Source organism: Ascaphus truei, chromosome 6 (assembly GCF_040206685.1).
Source record: "Ascaphus truei isolate aAscTru1 chromosome 6, aAscTru1.hap1, whole genome shotgun sequence".
Lineage (NCBI taxonomy): Eukaryota > Metazoa > Chordata > Amphibia > Anura > Ascaphidae > Ascaphus > Ascaphus truei.
The window spans coordinates 52,847,466-52,868,712 of NC_134488.1; the positions used below are offsets into that span (position 1 = coordinate 52,847,466).

The 21,247-nt window shown below is 40.9% G+C and overlaps 1 protein-coding gene across 4 annotated transcripts in view; it reads left to right on the forward strand.

Moving 5' to 3' along the window:
• The window catches only part of LOC142497036 (uncharacterized), a 193,046-nt gene extending 176,753 nt beyond the window's left edge, over positions 1-16,293 (forward strand). For 2 of the 4 annotated variants that reach the window (XR_012802160.1, XR_012802161.1), the window contains exons 22-23: positions 5,867-6,123; positions 14,859-14,932. Coding sequence is in view for 2 of the 4 variants with exons in the window: in XM_075604276.1 (XP_075460391.1) it covers positions 14,859-14,930; positions 15,031-15,123 (165 nt within the window). In the remaining 2 variants the exon portion in view is untranslated. Of the gene's footprint in view, positions 1-5,866; positions 6,124-14,858; positions 14,933-15,030 lie in introns of those variants that run through there. The other 2 variants (XM_075604276.1, XM_075604277.1) reach the window with 1 other exon arrangement.
• Positions 16,294-21,247: the final 4,954 nt, after the last annotated feature.

The following is a 21,247-nucleotide window of genomic DNA, read 5'->3' on the forward strand; positions in this document are numbered from 1 at the left end:
GGTCTGGGCAAATGGGCCAGATGTCCAGCCAGCTCAGACAAAATGTTGCCAGGTAAGGGGGCCGGGTATGCTAAGCGGCAAAGGTGCGAGGTTCGCGCATGCACTTAGCAAACTAAGAAGCCCCTCTACCAGGCTTTGCAAAGTATTGGCAACTCCGGGATAGGTGAGGAATATTATTCCCACGGACTAGATTGGCTGCACGGATTAAGTATAGGACTGTTTAGTGTATAAAAAACTCTGCAGCCCATTGGGTACCAGATTCATCCAAGATTCAACTAAGCTTCATTTTAAGACTTTATACCATCTTAACCAAAGTCAAGAGTTCATAAGAACTAAGGGTTCCAGATCCAATACTACAGCGGCAGAACGAAGGAAGCAGTGCCAGCGGAGTAACAGTTGTTGCGAGAGGTGCCACTTACCAAAGACTGTTTTCAGCTCTATTTGCGCACAACCCGCTCCTGGGAAATTGTGCCTGAAGACTCAATTTCCAAAGATTTCGTTTTGGAAACAAGATTTTTAATTTGCCCCCGTCCCAGTAAGTGTATTTTGAGTGTAATTGTAAACCAATGAGTGTGTGTTCATTCTGTAAATAAATCACAGTTTATTTTATCTCTTCAATGTAACAAAAAACAGATAAAGTGCGCAAATTATTATGTCTATTGATTAACCCCTTCACCTCCGTGTATTAATTAAATAACAAAATACAACCTCTAAATCGATGGGTGACCTGCAGCTATATGAACAGGGGCAAACCCCTAGGCAACTGAAACACAAGAAAGACAAAAGCGCAAAAGCACATAGTGAAGTTTGTAAAAATGGGTGAATATAATTTTAGGGTATAATATCTGCGTACATCAGGTTAGTAAGTATAAAGCATTTCATGTGCAATACATGAGTTTACCAACGCCGCACTGCCGCCTCCAGACTTTGGGAACTCTCTCTCACAGCATCCAGGACAAACTGTCTCAATTGTAGTTGGAAACCTCCACTGCGGTGCTGTATCTTGGTCAGTCTCCTTCCCCGATCGCTGCCGTTATAGTTGCTCCTTCTCGGGTCTGTTTTCCAGCTGCCACTGTGTCTCAGCTCACTTCGGCAGTAGTTCACGTGTCCCGCGGGGTTTGCGACCGGCCGCAAAGGGAGGTGGTGCCGTAAAGCGCGATCTTAGCTTTACTGCAATTTGCCGAATGCAGTTTTTTTTTTGTGAGAAGTCAGTCCAATGCAGGAAAAATCACACAGAGTGTGGGGATAGGGTCCTAGGACTTATTAAAATCTTTATCCAACGCGTTTCGAAGCATAGGCTTCTTCTTCAGGGATAAATTGGACTGATTTAAGAACATATTTATACCCATACTCCGCTACTGATTGGTCACAATCAGAGGTGTCTACACCAATCTGATCCTCACTTTGCATCATCCCACAAGTGTGGGTATTTATGATAATGACTTCTTAAAGTGCTCTAGTGATTTGACCTATTCAGTGCTGGTCCAGGGGTATAATAAAATCACAATACATTTATTCATTTATTAATACATATTAAAAACACTTAAATAAAAATGCCAGTGATTAAGGATAATTCAAAGGCTCTGAAATAAAACAAACAGGTGTTACTTACACGTATAAAGAATAATAATACTTATTACTATGAATGGATATCACAGATGTTATTCAAATTATATTTATAAAAAAACCAAGTACTCGATTTCTCTGATACATATACCTATACGGGGCCTATTTCTAATATTGTTTAGTATAAACACCAAAGGTCTATGTTTTCATTTAGACCTTTAGGACCTAAGGTCTTCAACTGGTGAATCCAGTAAGTTTCTTGGACTGATATATCTTTTACTCTATCTCCTCCACGTCTGTTTTGGGGGATGGTTTTAATCCCTTTGAAGGTCAGGGTTGTGGGGTCTTTGTTATGATGGGTTGAGAAGTGACGACTTACACTATGAGTCTGTAGTGCATGTTTGATATTTCTCACGTGCTCTTGTATACGTGTTTTAAGACATCTTTTTGTGCGGCCTACGTATTGCAGGCCGCAGGGGCATTCTAGTAGGTATACTAAGAATCTTGTGTTGCAATTGATAAATTCAGTAATGTTATACACTTTGTTATCTATATTTGATCTAAATGTTTTGCGTTCAGTGTGTAGGAGTTTACATGTACAACATCTTCCACAGGGAAAGTTCCCTACTAAATTGTTACTCAACCAAGATTGGGCACCTCTATTTGTTACAGTTTTACCTATATCACTCGGTACTAATGTGTCTTTTAGACTGCGAGCTTTCCTATATATAAACTTGGGAGATGTGTTTATGTGTCCACTGAGAATGGGGTCTGTAGAGATAATACCCCAATGTTTTTTTATGACTCCTTCTATTTTTCTGTGCATAGAGTTATAGTTTGTAATGAATGGAACTTCTATTCGATCCTCATCCACATTTAGAGGATTTTTCTTTTGTATTAACAGTTTGTTCCGATCTATTTTTCTAACCTTATCTAGTTCAAGTCTGAGTTGTTTGTAATTATATCCTCTTTCTAAAAATCTTGAGAACAGAAATTGGGCTTGTAGTTCAAAATCTGCCTCATTGCTGCAGTTTCTCTTTATTCTCATAAACTGACCTCCAGGTATGTTGCTAATCCAAGTTTTTTTTATGGTTGCTGGAGGCCAGTAAGAGATTATTCGTATCTACCTTTTTAAAGAAGGTTTTGGTTGTTACCCCTTCTGCCACTGAGGCTGTTAGGTCCAGATCTAGATAGCTGACATTCTCTGCGTGTGTTACATGGGTGAATACCAGGTTGTGGTCATTATGATTGATGTAATTCATAAATCCATCTACTGATTCTTCATCACCCTCCCACACACAGAGAATGTCATCTATATAGCGACGCCATATCACTATATTTTTCAGGAATGGATTTTCCTTCCAGATAAAGGTTTCTTCCCAGTTCCCCATATACAGGTTTGCGAAACTGGGGGCAAATCGTGTGCCCATTGCAGTTCCGCAAACCTGCAAGAAGAACTGGGAAAGAAAAAGAAAATAGTTGTGGCTAAGCACATATTTTATGGCTTCTAATATAAACCATCTGTTTAGATCTGTGATGTTTGGTTCCTGTCTCAGGTAATTCTCCACTGCTGCAATACCCTTAATATGTGGAATGCTAGTGTACAATGCTTGGACGTCACACGTCAGCCATCTGTACGAGCTTTTCCATTCGAATTTTGCAAAGAGATTTAATACCGCAGAGGAGTCCTTTAGATATGAAGGTAACTCCCCTACGATTCTTTGCAGGAAGTAATCCACATACTGGGATAAATTTGCTGTCAGTGAGGATATACCCGAGACTATTGGTCTCCCTGGCGGGTTTATAAGAGATTTGTGCAACTTAGGAAAATGGTAAAACACCGGTATTTTTGGTGACTTATTGTAAAGAAACCCATATTCTTTCTCTGTGATTATTGTTTTGGATAATGCCTCATCTAGAAGTTTTTTAAGAGTAATTAGAAATAATGATGTAGGGTCTGAGGTTAGTTTTTTTATAAAAGACAGGGTCTCAAAGGAGTCGGTGTACCTCTTGCTCATATATTGTAAACCAATGAGTGTGTGTTCATTCTGTAAATAAATCACAGTTTATTTTATCTCTTCGCTTTACTCACTCAAAGGATCCAGGTATTAACATGTTAAAAGTGCTGGTCTCCCATGACAGGGAGGGCCTGGGTTAAGTTCAATATCACCTGCAAAAGAGTAACAGTATAAATAGAAATTTGAGTAGTTGTTAGCATGTTGTAAATTTGTGATGTTTTCCATTAGAATAAGTAGTGGTTGGTGTACTGGTTTTCAGAGTTCTCCACCAACATTCAGTAGATAATGCAAGACTTTTGAGTAATATGAGAGTGTGTGAGGATATTGGGGGAGGGCCGGAAGCAGGAGTTTGTAGTGGATAGAGTACTGTCTCCAGAGACCAGGTACTTTTTACACCATTTATATATTACCGGGATCATTCATTTGGCAACACAAGATAGTAAAAACAAATTGTAATTTAGTTGGGTGAACCCACGTACAACAAGAAGAGATACACTTACTGGGGGTCTGGGGAAAAAATCTAGGCTTTCCTAGGTGCAGGGTGCCCGCTTGGATGAGCTTACCTTGACCAGAATATACACCCGGTTCTCCTGGTCCTCTTTTCGGCTTCAGTTCCCATCTGCAACCGCTGGTTTCTAAAATGAGAACTTGGTCCTCGCGTCTGACTTAGTCTCACGAGGCAAATTTTTCAGGCTTCAAAACGAAGCCGGTTGCTCTGTTATTTAGAACAGAGCAACTTTGAAAAGCCCGCCCTAGCTTCATCGAATGAAGCCATTGGTTGTGCACACTCGCTCTCTTGGTCAGCACCTTACCTACACCGCTGGGCTATCCCCAGAACGGACTGGGGTGGAGCAACCAATCAGAGCATGGGAATCCCTCCCCGCCAGCCAATAGAAAGAGGGTCTCGACCCTCGGCTGACGTCAGAGGAGTAGGTGTGCCAAGAAGGCTCAAAAAGCTGGGTGAGCAGGAAATATGATTTTAGCTAAGGGGAGAAGACTCCGGCGGCATCCTCTCTGGCTAACTCATTGCCATCCGCTTGGCCGGCTCCCTCAAGTCTAGCAACTACAACAGGTGTCCCCACGAGGTGCCCTCTGGACCTGGCAATTTGCCTTTCCTCGCCCACTAAATGTTTTCACACCTCTGGACATACTCTCCCCTTTGAACTACGGACTCTATGCAGACTTGCTGGCACCTTAACTGGATGCCCGGGCAGACTGCATAGAGCCTTATAATAAATGTATCAAACATTGGAAAACATATTTTAATACATGGGGGACCTTTGGGAGACTCATGACTGTACTGGATATAGGACTGGGTTATTGGGGCTCAAAAACTAGTAGGCTGGGGAGAGATGGATAGTCCCGGTGTAATTCTACTCGCGTACCGGCAAATCATGCATGCACACCGGGTAGAATTAAGGTACTATCGATAGCTCTGGCCCCCCAACTCCTGCAAACAAAATAACTGCAATCTTACCCAAATATCCCAAATAAAACTTACACACAGCAAGTTTCATGAGTCTAGGTTAAAGGGAACATGGAAAGTGGAAAAACAGGGGTCACTTTAACTTTGCATGTAATGATTGTCACGGTAAAGGGGTAACCAAGCCATCAATAAAGATATTATGCCCGGTTGGTTACCTCTGATCCATATTTAGGGTTTTAGAGTGTACAGTTGCTGTCTACACTCTTTATTGTCATACAATCAAATGCAAGTCATGTACAACCTATCTGTTGTACATGACTTGTATTTAATTGTATGACAATAAAGAATTTATGTGTGTTTTACCTTTCCAGGAGTGCTAACCAGTGGAGATTGAGAGGCTATGAGGTTCAAAGGGAGTTTTGCAATAAAAGTGTTGTCAGATTGTGTCTAGGTAGCTGGGGTCCAGAGTTGCTGGCCACCCCAAAAAATGTATCCAGGAATCAGGTCAGATTCCCAGGGAGATATAGAAAAATCACCCTGGTCAAAATCCTCCCTTGAAAACAGTTATGCAACGCACCGCCAGGTTTCCCTGCTTCAGCACAGCAGACCAGAAAGGTAAATGGGGGTATAGGGATGTGTATCCCGGGTACAGTCAAGGGTCCCTAAGTTAGTGAGGGTCCCCCAGTGTATGCCCGTTCCCGAGAACAAGTATAGAGGTTTTGGGGGTTACTCCAACATATGAGGTTGCAAGAATTTTTATGAAACCTAAATCCTATTTTCACTAAAGGAAGGAGATACAGCTCTAAGAATGAACCTAAGCGTTTTTTAGTTCTAACTGAGTTTGTTTTTTCTTAAGGGAATGAGCTACAGCTCTGGGATGAGCCACAGCAATAGGCTAGGCACAGCAACCGGCTAGCCTCAGGAACAGGGAAGGCTCACGAACAAGGAAGGCTCAAAACAGAACCCATGGTGGTCAGGAACACAGGGAAACGTATACAATGATCTGGCAGGGGCTGGAAGTAACTGGCTGCTATTTAAGCCCTTGAACAGGTTCAGCCAATAACAAAGTTCAGGAGGAGGCTTGCCAGCAACCAAGATGTCCACAGCAGCCAGGTAAGGGCAGGTTCCAGCCAAAGTCTGGAGTGGAACCCTTCCACATTTGTACGCTGTAACTGGTTGCAGTCAGCGTTGCGCTGCTTTGTGTGCTGTGGTGGGGAATAATTAAGAGCGCATGGGGCAGGGGATGGAGAAAGACAGAGCACTCCAGGAAACTGCCCAACACCGCTCTCAATTTTGGACAGTGTGTCAGGGGTAGTGGATATGGGAGGGAGGTCAGTGTGTGTCACTATTGTCACAGATACAAACTGACACATACTCTGCCTCTTAACAAGACTTTGGGGCCTATGCACTATGCTCCGATAGAAAAAATCACCAGGGTTTCTAAATCTCCATTTTTTACAGCGTTGCTATCACGGTATGCAGAAAGCCCCGAATACCAGTGATAGCAATCTTTGCAAAAATGGCGATTAGCCAGCGACGTGAAGATTGCCCCTCTGAAAAGGGCTCACCCAGCGAGTTCTAATGTTTGTTTTAATAATGGACAAATGAGCTATTATCCACATCTGGATAATACTGTAGTTATTTTGCCCCCATGGGGGGGAGGTGTATTTATTGAAATGTATGCCAATTTGATTTTTTTTAACAACAGGATTGGTACTGCAGGCCAGCGGAAACCCTCGGGGACCACCCGAGAACCCCTGGACACCCATGGACCTCCCGAGGACCTCTGGACACCCATGGACCTCCCGAAACCTTTGGACACCCACGGGGACCACCCGAGGACCCATGGACACCCACGGGGACTACCCTGGGACCCCTATGGGGCTGTCGGACACCCGTGGGAACCACCCAAGGGCCCCCAGACACCCGTGGGCATGACCCAGGGTCCCCCAGACACCCGCGGGAGCCACACAGTGACCCCTCTGGGGCCCCAGACACCCACAGGGACCTCCTGGAGGCCCACGGACACCAGTGGGAACCACCCGAGGGCCACCAACACCCGTGGGGGCCACCTGGGCACCCCATTGGGGCCCCCAGACACCTGCGGGGACCACCTGTAGGCCCATGGACACCCGCGAGGACCACCCGGGGACCCCCGCAGTCTCTGGTGTGAATCATGTATATAAAAAAAAATTATGGTTTTATGTGGGTGCACGGGGTGGGTTGTGTATTTGTGATTATAACATATTGTAATGTTTATTGGGGGCAGACGGGGGGAGTGAAGGGCCAAGTACACTCTTCACTCCCTTCACTCTGCCCCAATAAAGCTGCTGTTGTCCATTAACCCCTTCATTGCCTTAGCGGTTAGCCGCTAAGGTACGAAGTTGACTAAATGCATTTTTATTGCATGGGATTGATGCCGGGGGTCTCTGTTGCTGATATTAATGGGTCTGTCCCGTCTCACCGCCTTATCGGCAGCTTCTCACCACCCTCTTGCCTAGTTTTCCTGGCGAGTCGATTTTGAGAGGAAATCTCAATTCTAGAGCCGCGATTAGCCTCGATAAGTTAGTCGGGCTACTAGAATACCACGAGTTTGAAAAGGTGGCGATAAGTGGCGATAAGTGGCTTATCTCCGCCCGTTTGGTGATTTTTTTACCCAGCAAAAACATTTGCCGAAAAGCTCTCTTATCGCCGACTTATTGGGTCTTACTGAATAGCAGTAGGCTTTTTTGGCGATAAGGTGGCGATAAGTGACTTATCGGAGCTTAGTGCATAGGCCCCTTTGGCGCCTAAAATTTTTGTCTGACTCCACATTTTTGTTTACCCCTGGGTAAACTATAGATTACCTTGTTTTTACGGGTCACATTTGCTATAAACAAGTTTTGTTAGTGTACGACCAGTGCCTGCTTATAAAAGAATGTAAAGCAATTTTCTGCAAAGCCATGAAAGGAATTGACATCTCCTTCACATTTAATATCACAGACTAAAAGTTAGTCTCTCCTTAAAACCATTTTTTTAAGTGCAAAAATTGCTGCAATTTAATTCTGTGTACTGATTTCACAGAACTCTGATCCGCTGTATACAGTGTTGCACTTTTTTTTATATAATGCTGGTGTGACATCTTGTGGTCAGCAATGGATATCATGTCTATAATGCTGGTGTGACATCTTGTGGTCAGCAATGGATATCATGTCATAGCTGTTACAGTTTGGTGGTACTGTAATTACTGAGTATTTATTTTAGGTTATTTACTAAAAGATTTCTATTAGTCATGATTATGAGACATTCAGACTGAAGGAGTGGCTCAGTGAGTAACGACACTGGCACTGAGTTTAATTAAATTCCCGGTGTCGGCTCCTTGTAACCTTGGTTAAGTCACTTTATCACCCTGTGCGTCAGGCACCAAAACATAGATTGTAAGCTCTACGGGGCAGGGACTGTGTCTGCAAAATGTCTCTATAAAGCGCTACGTAAAACTAGCAGCGCTATACAAGAACAAACAATTAGTATTATAATTATTATTCACTTTAACAAACTATTACTGTTTGTTTCATGTGTTACATTGGTGTATCAAGATTTATTCTGGTAAATCAAGAGTGATAAAGGATACTGTAGAAATCGGTGTCCTATGTGCAATAACTATTTAACATTTCTTACATGTTCAAATAAAAATAAGAATTATATTATCATTCATTGACATTAAAATTAGCATAATGTTTATTACATTTTCTTAGATTAATTTCCCAAATCAATAATACATAGGTTATTTTAAAAAGTGACTGGAAGTTGTATTCATTTGATTGATAATTTAATTAGGTATTGCCCTACATGGAATTGGACTTTAATAGTGGTAATCAGGTTTCTTCTTTGAACAAAAAAGATGAAAAGCATTTTACTCACTTATATTTAAAGGTAGACTATAATCACAAAAAAAGTATTCTTGTGTTTTTAAGAAAATCATAGTTTTCTGGGGGTGGGGATATAAAACTTTAAATGGCATATTGAAAAAAATAATTGGAAGATACTATATTGCCATTTTGGTGATCTCGTTAATACAATAAATTCCAGGTATCATAGACATCAATGTAATTTCTTCATAGGTAGCAGGAAAATAACATGTTACTAAATTATTTAGTATCATACATACTGATTGTTTTTTTATTATTTTTAGGCCTTTGTTTATATATTAAACACAGCGTTATGGTTGTGCATGAAAACCTTCAGATTACAGTTTTTATACATCGGGGTGTACTCTGGCATTGAAGGTTGCAATCCCATGTACCCAGCTAAAAAATATACTTTTATAAAAAATGTAACAGTCTAGCTGCCTTTCCTAAATAAATCTAACAATGCTAATAGCAAAGGTTTGGCTGCCATCATATTGAAATTAGTTACAAGTTGAATTTATTTGAGGACTTGAAGAATTTCCTTTACACTTATCCCTCCATGTCCCTTTCAGAGATCAATTAAGAAAAGGAGAGGAGTTTCTGGCTGTACGAGCACTTGCTGATCATACCGTGACATTTCATAAAATGGAGTAGCCAGATTAAATCAAACCCCTTCCCAAGTCTAACTTCACAATTGATTTAAAATATTTGATAGGAGCCAAATTAGGGTAAAATATTAATTAATCACCCAGTTGAGACCTGTTACACATGCCAGTGGAATTAGTTCACATTGGTCCCAGGAGACTTTGCCTGTTTAATAGATCAAGCTTTATCTACACGCAAGCAATCTATTACAAATGAAGTGCACATAGAAATGAAACCTACAGCTATTTTAAGAACAGTAATTTATATGTAGCTCTTCAGAGGTGAACAAACAATAGATATGAGTTGTATTCATTATAGAGCAGAGATGACCTGAAGAACAGGACAAAGGAGAGCACCACTCCGAGAAAAAAAACGTTGATCCAATCTGAATTGCTGATTAAAGGTAGGTTTATTTACGGAACCGCTTGCAACATTGTAGTCACAGAAACGGTAGTCCTCTTACGCGTTTCACACACTGGTCGCTTTATCAAAGAGCGACAAACCAATAATAAGTATGCTATTTGTATGCTATTTATAGGCTCCAATGTGGTCAGCCGGATATCCGCAATCAACAAGTCTAAACCAATCAGAACACATCCGAAAAGAATCCCAAGTGTGTCATAATGTATACAGTGATTGTGGTTCTGCCGCTTTAGATTAGCAAAGAGCCCCAAAAGAGCACAGATGAATCGTAACTAGTGAAAGTTTAAAAACATACTGATAATAAAACAAAGTACCCAAGGAAGTAATAAAAAAGTAACAATACTAACAATACCAAACATAACTGTAGCGTAATGCTGCCTGAAGTTATACAAAATAAATAATGTATGTAATGAAATAAATAATATAACATGAAGCCAAATACCTTTGTAACACCTCTTGATACCAATGTATATACTTTATATTAAACCAAACTAAACTTGCAGCAATGTATTCTCTAATTAATCCAGAAAATGCACTGAAATATATGTGCATACTGAATCCGATATAAGAAGTAAATGTATATATATGAATGAACTCTATAACATAAATAGCAAAATCAATAATAATATAAACTAAAGGCTCTGTCCCAAAATAAAAGAAAGGGGGGAATGGAAAGGTGGGGAAGGGAGGGGAGGATGGGGATTGGAGGAGGGGAGGGTGAAGGAAAAGAGGAGCGGAGAGGAAGGACAGGAAAAACAGAAAAATGGGACTAGATGAGCATAAATAATGAGACTTGTATAGTTTTTAAATGCAATCAAAAATGAAAAACACCTTATAAAAATATCCTGATACAACAGGATAGATCCATATATTAATTGATACAAAACATAAACTCCCTAAAGGAAGACATAAACCACATCCAAGATAATAGTCAAGGTACTATAAGTAAGTATGAATCATAATTGAATGTGACTGCAGACCTGAATATATAAAGGCTGTATTATAAAAAAAAATATGCAGCTCCCAATCTACATTAATACCTTAAGGGGTCAATGTATTAAGAGAAAAGATCCAACACATCTCTCGACGATTGAGCATGCCCAGTCAGTCTGTCACCTCCAGAAATAGGTGGAGGCACATGCTCTATTGCAGAAAATGAGAGTTTTTAAGTCACCTAATGGGCAAGTGGTTTAATGTCTGGAAACGGGATACCTAAGGTCCTTATGCCGACTAGATCTAAGGTGTCCATTATATGTGACCTTAGTGGTCTAATAGTTCGTCCCTCGTATCCCTTACCACACTTGATCAAATAAACAACAAAGGACGTATTGCAATTCAAGAAGTATTGTAATTTAAATTAGTTATTTGTATTTATACACTTTATTGTTTGAATTTGTGCCATTTAAGGACATATTGAGCAGGCTCCACATCTGTGGCAACCGTTTGGAATGTTGATTCTGCTAATCTTCCTCTTAGAGTCAAATAAACTTGACGAAAGAGTTTTATTTTCTGCGATAGAGCATGTAACCACCTATTCGAGGAGGTTGTGGATAGGAGAGCATTGATTAAGCATGCAGTGTAATATGTATTAGGTTGTGGTATATATGTGTGTGTGTATATATATATATATATATATATATATATATATATATACTGTATGTGCATTTTAACTCGCTTATGACACCACAGTTGACCAAAAGGCTGCAACTGCATCTAATTGTAATGACCCCTCCAAACTGATAATGTTAAAACAATGGGATCACATTTCGGGTGGGTGCCAAGAACACAAATTAACACATGAAAGCCTTGGTTGATCAATAGAAAGGAAAGATACAATGAAACACAGAAGAACACATGAAAGCCTTGGTTGATCAATAGAAAGGAAAGATACAATAAAACACAAATTAACACATGAAAGCCTTGCTAAAGGAAAGCAGTATAGAATAAAAAATACCAGAAAGACAAGTTTTAGTCTCGTTAGTCATTAAGAGGAGTGGTTAATCTGTATTGAGTGGTCAGTCTGTATACAGGGTATATAACGTATATACGTAATAATAATAATATATATATGTAATGTTGGTCAGTGACATGAGTTAGAGTGTACATGTAGCAGTTTCCATCCTGCATGTATCTATGTGCATTAAGTACAGAAATAAAGTTCTACAATGCTTCAAATCATACTGTGGTCTTGTATGAGCCTTTACTTATGCTGCATTGGACAATCGCTACTATACCTCTAGTGGATTAGGGAATGAGTCGGCATTCAAGGAAGAAATGTACTATTAGTCTCATTATTTATGCTTACCTAGTCCCATTTTTCTGTTTTTCCTGTTCTTCCTCTCCGCTCCTCTTTTACTTCCCCCTTCCCCCTGTCCCCATCCTCCCCTCCCTTTCCCACCTGTCCCTTCTTTCCCTTCCCCCCTCTCCCCACCGTTCTGTTCTTTTGGGACAGAGTCTTTAGTTTGTTATTATTGGTTTTGCTATTTGTTATGTGTTATAGAGTTCATTCATATATATATACATATACATTTACTTCTTATATTGTATTCAATATGCACATATACTTTAGTGCGTTTTCTGGATTAATTAGAAAATACATTGCTGCAAGTTTCGTTTGGCTTAATATACAGTATATACATTGGTATCAGAGGTGTTACAAAGGTATCTGACTTAATTTTATATTATTTATTACATTGCATACAGTACATTATTTCTTTTTTATAACTTCAGGCAGCATTCCGCTACATTTATGTTTGGTATTGTTACTTTTTTATTACTTCCTTGGATACTTTGTTATATTGGAAGTATGTTTTTAAACTTTCACTAGTTGAGATTTATCTGTGCTCTTATGGGGCTCTTGGTGGTCCTGCCGCTTTAGATTAGCAATCACTGGATACATTATGACACACCTGGGATTCTTTTCAGATGTGTTCTGATTGGTTCACATTTTTTGATTGCGGATATCCGGCTGACCACCGTGATGCCTATAAATAGCATAATTATTATTGGGTTTGTCGCTCTTTGATAAAGCGCCCAGTGCGTGAAACGCGTAAGAGGACTACTTTTTCTGTGACTACAATGTTGCTAGTGGTTCCGTAAATAAACCTACCTTTTATCAGCAATTCAGATTGGATCCCCATTTTTTTTCTCGGTGCGGTGCTCTCCGTTTTTCTGTTCTTTAGGTCATCTACGCTCTATAATGATTTCGGAGACAGCACGCCCACGAAGCCCAGATTCAATGGTTGCAGGTCAGGTGCAGTGAGTACAAGCGGCTGCTGTTTCAACTCTATTTGCTAGGAGGTATGTGTCACGGGAGACCAGGTTCATATGATATAGCAAAACAAGGAGGTAAAATAAACTGTAATTTATTCCAGGAAAAGACATACACACAATGGATCGCAATATGAAACATACTTACTGGGGATCTGGGCTAACGAACTAAACTTTCCTAGTCCTAATGGCTACATAATGAAGTCTGTATGAGTCCTTTCCAATGACCGGGAGGTACTCACAAAAGTCCTGGAACTCAATTCGGCAATTCCAGCCGCGACCGCTACGTTCCGTTTTCAGAACTTTGCCCCTGAAAAGTGGGACTGAATGGATTGCCTTGAATTTTCTGAAGTCGACTCGTGTTTATTTCTCTCAGAGCATCTATTTGGGATCTTGAATTTGCTGCTGATGTTTTGGCGCTTAGAATCTGAGGTCCCGATTGGCTGCAAGGTTTCTTATAGGTTTTGGAGTCCCATTCACAAAACACTACAGCCAATCAGCGTGTGGGAATTTCTCTGCCAGCCTATCACCGATTTGCCAGTACTCCGAAGCTGGACGGGCACTGATTTCAATTCTGCTAAGGGGCATGCGCCAACCTGGCACCTCTGCCACTTAGCATATCGAACCCCCGTTGTGCCAGGCTCCTCAAAGTCTGGGGCTGGGCAAATAGTGGCAAGATAGCCCTTTGTTATACCAGGACATGGGCACTTGAGTGTAACTCCCGTACCACGCCTGTTCCAACACCTTAGCATCCCTGAGGTTATCAAGTCCAGGACTTGAGCAGACACAGTGGCACCAAGCCTGGTGGCCATCTGGTCTCTCGGAACCCGGGACATGGAAATCCCACAGTTCATATACAGGTTACAAGCATATATTCCTATTAAATATAATCCTTTAATAAAATATACCTTTACACTGTGCTTGCTGGCACTCCTGGAAAGGTAAAAACAGTCACAGTAATGCATATACGACAGTCAGGTCGAAGAGCTGACACTCTAGGACCCCAAAACATGGATCAGGGACAACCAAGTGGGCTTAACCTTTATTATTGAGCCTGGTTACCTCCTCACCATCACAGTGTGTGATCCTCTATAGATGCATATCTGGCTTGGGAATATCATTCATCTTGATTAGTAAAGGGAGCAGTGGGTCGGGCTGATCTTGGTCTCCATTTGGGTCGTGCCTTGACCCAATCACTCCCGTCCCTCATCTCCCCTTTCAGTGTTTGATTCCCTCATTTCATCACTTTTTGTTATATGGACTGTTCTTATATATTAGAGGGACATACTCTCAAACAGATATACAAAAAGTCTTTATTCACTCATGCACTCTTACCTTTAACCACCGGGCCTCCATTCAAAAGTTTATTGGTATATACTGGTATACACCATATCAGGAATCTGCTTCAGCTGTGTAGCACTAGCTCTGGACTTTCAGTTTTGTGACTCTTCTATATACAATTGTATTCATTATAATTATGAAACCTTTCTTCAATTATCCTGTTAACCTTTGTGGGAACAGGAAGTGCATTTCTAATGATTGCTAATCATTCTAACAACAAAAGCAGTAATACTTATTTACAATAGGGAGTTGTGTAGTAATTTTGTTTTTTCTTTCCTTTAGCATGGATGTGCAGTGAAGCTGCCTGGCAGTGGAGGTGCAGTTATTGGATTATGCTTGGATCCAAAAAAACTGGTACTGTATAGAGTTTGCATCTTACTGTATATCCCGTAAATGCTGAGAAATGTGAGATTTGTTTTTTTTTTTTAAGTGACCAACTTTTTTTTGCATTAAGGTTGAACTGAAGAAAGCATTTCAAGAGGCTGGCTTTGTGTTTTGCCAAGTAATTCCCTACTGCCCAGCACAAACTGACAGACGTAATGACTAATGCGTTACCAGCCAAGGAAAAATAAGCGCGGGACTCTGGGAATCTTTTTCTCCTTGTATATCTTGAAAACAATATACAGTAGTGTTCGTCTATATAGAATTCCTTCCAAATTCAGTTATATTTAAATTGTTATACTTTTTCAAGTTGGTACTGTGAAATTAAAAGGTCCTAAATGTGAAATAATACATAGATAAAGCTGAAACAACAAGTTAAATACCTTAATTGATTATTTTTAGTGTAATAATGCATTAGCAAAAGTATTTTCTAAAAGTTTTACTATGCTGGCATGTTAATAAAGAAAAAAATAAGGAAAAGCTGCAGTACAGGCAGTCATCGGTTATCCAACGGAATCCGTTCGGGAAAAAACGTTGGATAGGGAAACCGTTGTAAAGTGAGTCCCATGTTAATCAGTGGCGGTGAGCGTTGGGTAACTCATTCTGGCGTCGAAAAAACGGCCCTCAAGGTGGCATTGTAAAGCGTTGGATATGCCATTCGTTGTAAAGTGAAACGTTGGATAGCGAGGACTACCTGTACACACTCCTTTGGGTATTTTTGTAATTTTTGTATCGCCTTCAAATGCTAATTTTTACTGCCTTACAGATTGTGTCCCCATTATTGTGATATCTTCCAAGTGTCTGTTAGCACTTGACATATCTTAATATTGTAATGTTTTTATATTGTATAATTACTGAAGGGGCCTTCGATGATACTGTATGTCTTCATTATGACGTTTCCTTTGGTGATGGCCAGAAATTGTCTGTAAAATAAACATTTAACTTTTTTATTTCTTTGCAAATTAAGAAACAATGGAAACTTCTAAAAAAAAAAAAAAGATAATGCATTTCAACCTGTCATTGATCATAAGGTAGAAGTGGATGGCAGGGATTTTCTTGTGCAAGGTTCTGCTTAACACACCTTGAAATTACACACAACGGAGTAGTTAAAGGAAGCTAGGTTTCCTCAGATTCAGTTTACCATCTGTATAAACTTGGAAAAAAAGAAAATGCTTATTTCTCTAATATTCATATACATCCATTTTTTTAAATCATTGCCTTGTATGTGTATGTAATACAATATGTAGTGTATTTCTTGTATTTTCCTTTTGTTGAGCCTTTCTTCTATACTTTACCAAGATGTACACATGAATGTTATTATTAATTAAAACAATTTGAGATCAGGCTGTTTTTCTATAATGTTTTCTGTATAATTTTACTCATCTGCTCTACAAACACATTACAAAACAAAATGAGCTTTTAGAAAGAAAGCTACAGTATATGTTTTCATAGAACATGTTTCAAGTGAGCTCTTTGAGGTTTGTGGTCTAATATCAGCCAATCAATGTAGGATATGATAGAGCAATCATTTGTTTTTTACATATATTTAGTTATTTATTCTTTTATGTTACCTGCTATAAAAACTAGACCTTGGTCTAAAAATCAGCATGCAGATACAGTACTTGTAGTGGTAGAAAAGTCACAGACTACAAGAGAGAACAGCTTTATGTGCAATCCGAAGGAGTCCAGACACCAACATTAAAGCTTTTAGGGACCACCATCAGTGGTTTACTTATCACCATTTGAGAATCCCTTGGTTTTAGCAGTGTATTGGGAAACACAAATATGGTATGGGATTGGTTGAAATGTATGGAAGAGGCTGCATGCTGAATAATAGATCAAAAAGTGAAAGTAAAATAAGAGTGCAATGTATGTAGCAGGGTAGGAATTACTTCTGGTGGAATAGCTACTAAAAGGTCCTTTTTATGCTGGTGTGTTTTGGGTAGAATTTTCGAAGAAAGGAAGAAAATGCCAATTGGTAAATATTAGTTGAAAGAGAAATCCTGAGGTAAGGTGCCGGGTTTCAGATGTGAAAGGTGAATTAGAGAGCAACAATGTTGAAGTGGAAGGTGTTTATATAGTGAGAGACTGGAGATGACGATTGTGATGGTGGCGGTAGCCAGCCTTCATAATAAATGGGAAGCCCGGCATGCTACTCCTAAAACCGTGGGTCCCCATGACAATGTGTGTGTTTTGACCCTCTATGTGTTGTATGTACAAAAGTGGGACTTCGAGAGCGGGACTTAAATAGTTGGAATTGGGGGGCAAAAGGGATTCAAATGTGTATAAAATGTTCCGGGACAAAGTGACTGGTTGTCTCCCAATTCTAACCGCAAATCACCCCTGATTTGCGGGTACACATATTCATTGCATCCCGTTTTGTTCCCCTAGTAATATTACCAGTAAAGTTATTGAAACGTGGTATTAAAGCTTGGTTATCCAAAAGCCAGGTTTTATCATCAAAGGCCCTGGGTCCAAGTTAGAGAAATAAATGTGTTTAAACTGTGTATTCATCTCTTAGGGCAGCCCTGGTAATTTGATTAGCCAGGATGTCTGCATAGAGATGTTAGATCAAAAGGGAGGGTGGGAGTAGCGAGGTGTAGTGCCATTTGGTTGAGCAGGGAAGGGTGGAGAAACAGGTCCAGAAACAAAGCACTAGGCACTGAGGTGCCGGAGAAGCCTAGCCAAGCTGGGGACAAGTGCTAGGGATGCGGCCAAGGTCTGATACGAACAAAGACTCAGTCAGTGGTGTAAGCCAGGTATTTATCCGGTTGATAGTGCCGTGGTCTTCCTGGATGTTGAGCGGACAGGGTAAGCCTTCCTGATGCAGGCACCCTACACATAGTGAGGCTAGGGACTCCCCCCCCCCCCCCCCAGGCCCCAGTTAAGCGTGTATTCCCTGTATTTTGTGTTATATTGAATGCCTGCTGGTTTTACCAGAATAAGGCCTCGGACATGTTGCCTGCTTGCTGGCGGAAGCGTGCTGACGCGCGCTCCCGCTCAGCACTGAGCCCCTACAGCCGCAATTAGAGCGGCTTTAGTAGGGGCTCACCTGCGCTTCCGCGCGCTTGCGGAAGCACAGGTCTTAGGGGAATTTAAAATTCCCCCGCTTGCCGGCGAGACAGGCCAGTCACGTGAGCGGTTCGCCCAATGAGGGCGAACCAGCTCCGTGACGTCACTGGCCCGCCCCCGGCCAGTGACGCGCCCGCCCCCGGCCCGCCCCCTGACGGTCTGTCCCCCTTCTGCCCGATCCCTGCCCCCCTTCTGCCCCGATCCCTGTCCCCCTTCTGCCCGATCCCTGTACCCCTTCTGCCCGATCCCTGTCCCCCTTCTGCCCGATCCCTGTCCCCCTTCTGTCCGATCCCTGTCCCCCTTCTGCCCGATCCCTGTCCCCCTTCTGCCCCGATCCATGTCTCCTGTGTGTGTGTCTGTGTATGTGTGTGTTTGTGCATTGTGTGTGTGTGTATGTATATGTGTGTGCATGTGTGTATGTATGTGTGTGTGTGTGTGTGTATGCATGTGTGTGTATGCATGTGTGTGTGTATGCATGTGTGTGTGTGTGTGTGTGTGTGTGTGTGTGTGTGTGTGTGTGTGTATGCATGTGTGTGTATGCATGTGTGTGTGTGTGTGTGTGTGTATGCATGTGTGTGTGTGTGTGTATGCATGTGTGTGTATGTGTATGCGTGTGTGTGTGCGTGTGTGCGTGTGTGTGTGTGTGTGTGTGTGTGTGTGTGTGTGTGTGTGTGTGTGTGTGTGTGTGTGTGTGTGTGTGTGTGTGTGTGTGTGTGTGTGTGTGTGTGTGTGTGTATGCGTGTGTGTATGCATGTGTGTGTGTGTGTGTGTATGCATGCGTGTGTGTGTGTGTGTATGCATGTGTGTGTGTGTGTGTGAATGCATGTGTGTGTGTGTGTATGCATGTGTGTGTGTATGCATATGTGTGTGTGTGCGTGCCTTTGTGTGTGTGTGTGCGTGTATGCATGTGTATGTGTATGCGTCTGTGCGTGCGCGTGTGTGCGTGCGTGAATATATTTATCAAAGTTGCACAATGTTAATAAATAATTTATTCTCACATGTCTTTTTTTTAATTTTTAAAATATTATATAATATACACACACACACACACACACACACACACACACACACACACACACACACACACACACACACACACACACGTTCCCCAGTGACACACACACACTGACAGCTACCAAGTGACACACACACACAGTGATACCCGCCACCCAAGCGCTTGCTGTCTCCTCTGTAAGGACAGCAAAAAGATCCTGGTAGAGCGAGCGGCAGCAAGCGAGAGCGAGCAAGCGCCAAACATGGCCAAGGCCTAAGCCCCATTTTATTCCACTACTGTGTCCTGCCTAGTGTATTGATCCCGGAAGGTAAAGGTGTTAAAAGTATTGGTCTCCCGTGACAAAGATGTTGTGTGTCTGAAGTGTATAATAAGTTGAATTATAGATGAAGAACATTTAAGAAATGCATACTGTAGTAAAGCCGAGAGCTAGCAGATTGAAAGCAGAATGTAAGAAGCAGAAGAATCCATTATAAGAATGTTACAGCAGTTTACATAGGAAAGAACAAGGTTGTAAAAAGCATCCAGGATGATATTGCTAAGAATCAGAGATACAGTTAGGGAGAGCAGTGGTGTTCTGATGAGGACAGGAAACAGATTTTGCCATGGATACAAAGAGAATTAAAAATACAGAGAAGAAAGGATTAACAATGTCAAAAGCGACTTCCGGTGAGCAGACCTTAGCAATGGCCATTTTTTAGTCGAGCTCTCCCAGCAACCTCAGCAAGGGAGAGTGAAACATCCCCAAAACAACCCCAAAAGGACAGTACAATCAAGGCATAAGCAGACAGACAAGGAGGCGCGAAATCAGACTGCACTCAGCTCTCTGCTACACTAATCAGTTACGCACCATGTCAGGGAACTAAAGATGATGGAGGAGTAAGGAAGCAAAAAAGGCAAGAGAGGGAACAAAATACATACGCAAACAGACAAAGTAAAACAAGACAGACATACGGACAATACAGACAAAAAGAGCAACATGGGTGGACTCCTGTGATGGTGAAGGGGTTAACCAGGCTCACTAATAAAGGTTAAGCCCACTGCTTTCCCCGGATCCATGTGTTGAGTTCCTAGATTGTCAGCTCTTGGAACCAGTTGCAAGAAATGTGTTACTGTGACTGTATGCAAATTATGCGACAATAAAGATTTATGTGTGTTTTGCCTTTCCTGGGGTGCTGGGACCGGGAGATTTCTAGGCTGTAAGTTTCAGAGTGGGTTTGCCGGAGAAAGTCTTTACAGAATGTGTCTCTGTATCAGGGTTCCGGAGTTCTGGGATACCTCAAGAGTTGGATCCGGGAATCAAATGTTTGCGATACTTGGAACTAATCCATAACTGTGACCGCACACATACAATGTAACTTAGTATAACAATGGATGTATGCCACTTGGCATAAACATTGAGTTAGACCTCAAAGCTTTTCTTATTAGTAAATAACAAAACTTATCTACTATTGTCACTCTTGTTTGATCACCGTTGATCATGGTTTGATCAACTCCTGGGTTATTAATTTATGCTGTGACCATCTTTGAGCCACTATTATGTGGGTTTGTTTCATCTAATATCAGTGTACCGCAATTGATTTAAATCACACTATAAGGGTTCATGTAATGTTATTAAAAGCACTCCTTAATATAAGGTATCATATATGTAGTAGTTTTGTATTACACTTTGTATTATAATTTATTATATTGGGTGTATAATATAGTACACATATATATATATATTCATATTTTTATACTAGCTCTAGGACACATTTTCTCTTTATACATCACACGACTACTTGGTAGTATACTTAGTTTATCACTGTCCCTTCACTATTTATAATATTATTAGTTGAAGATGGTTCTGCACTGGACGCTGTACATTTGGTCATAGGCTGTGTCCTGTGCGTTGTTCATGTTAGAATAGTCCGTATTTTGTCTCTGTGGGTTTTGGGGTTAATGTTCCAATTGCATACTGTCCATCTTACACCTGTTGATCCAATATTATGTTTGTACACGGGCTATATATTGTTCTCTTTATGTATACTATCATATATATATATATATATATATATAGTATATATCCTTTAATGGATATCTATTTAAGGGGTGATAATGATCATTTGACAATATAGAATTACTAAATAGATTAGCATATATGATGCATTATCCCATTTAGGTTTTTTCTCCCACTCAGTAGTTGGTGGTCATCGTGAATTTTGAT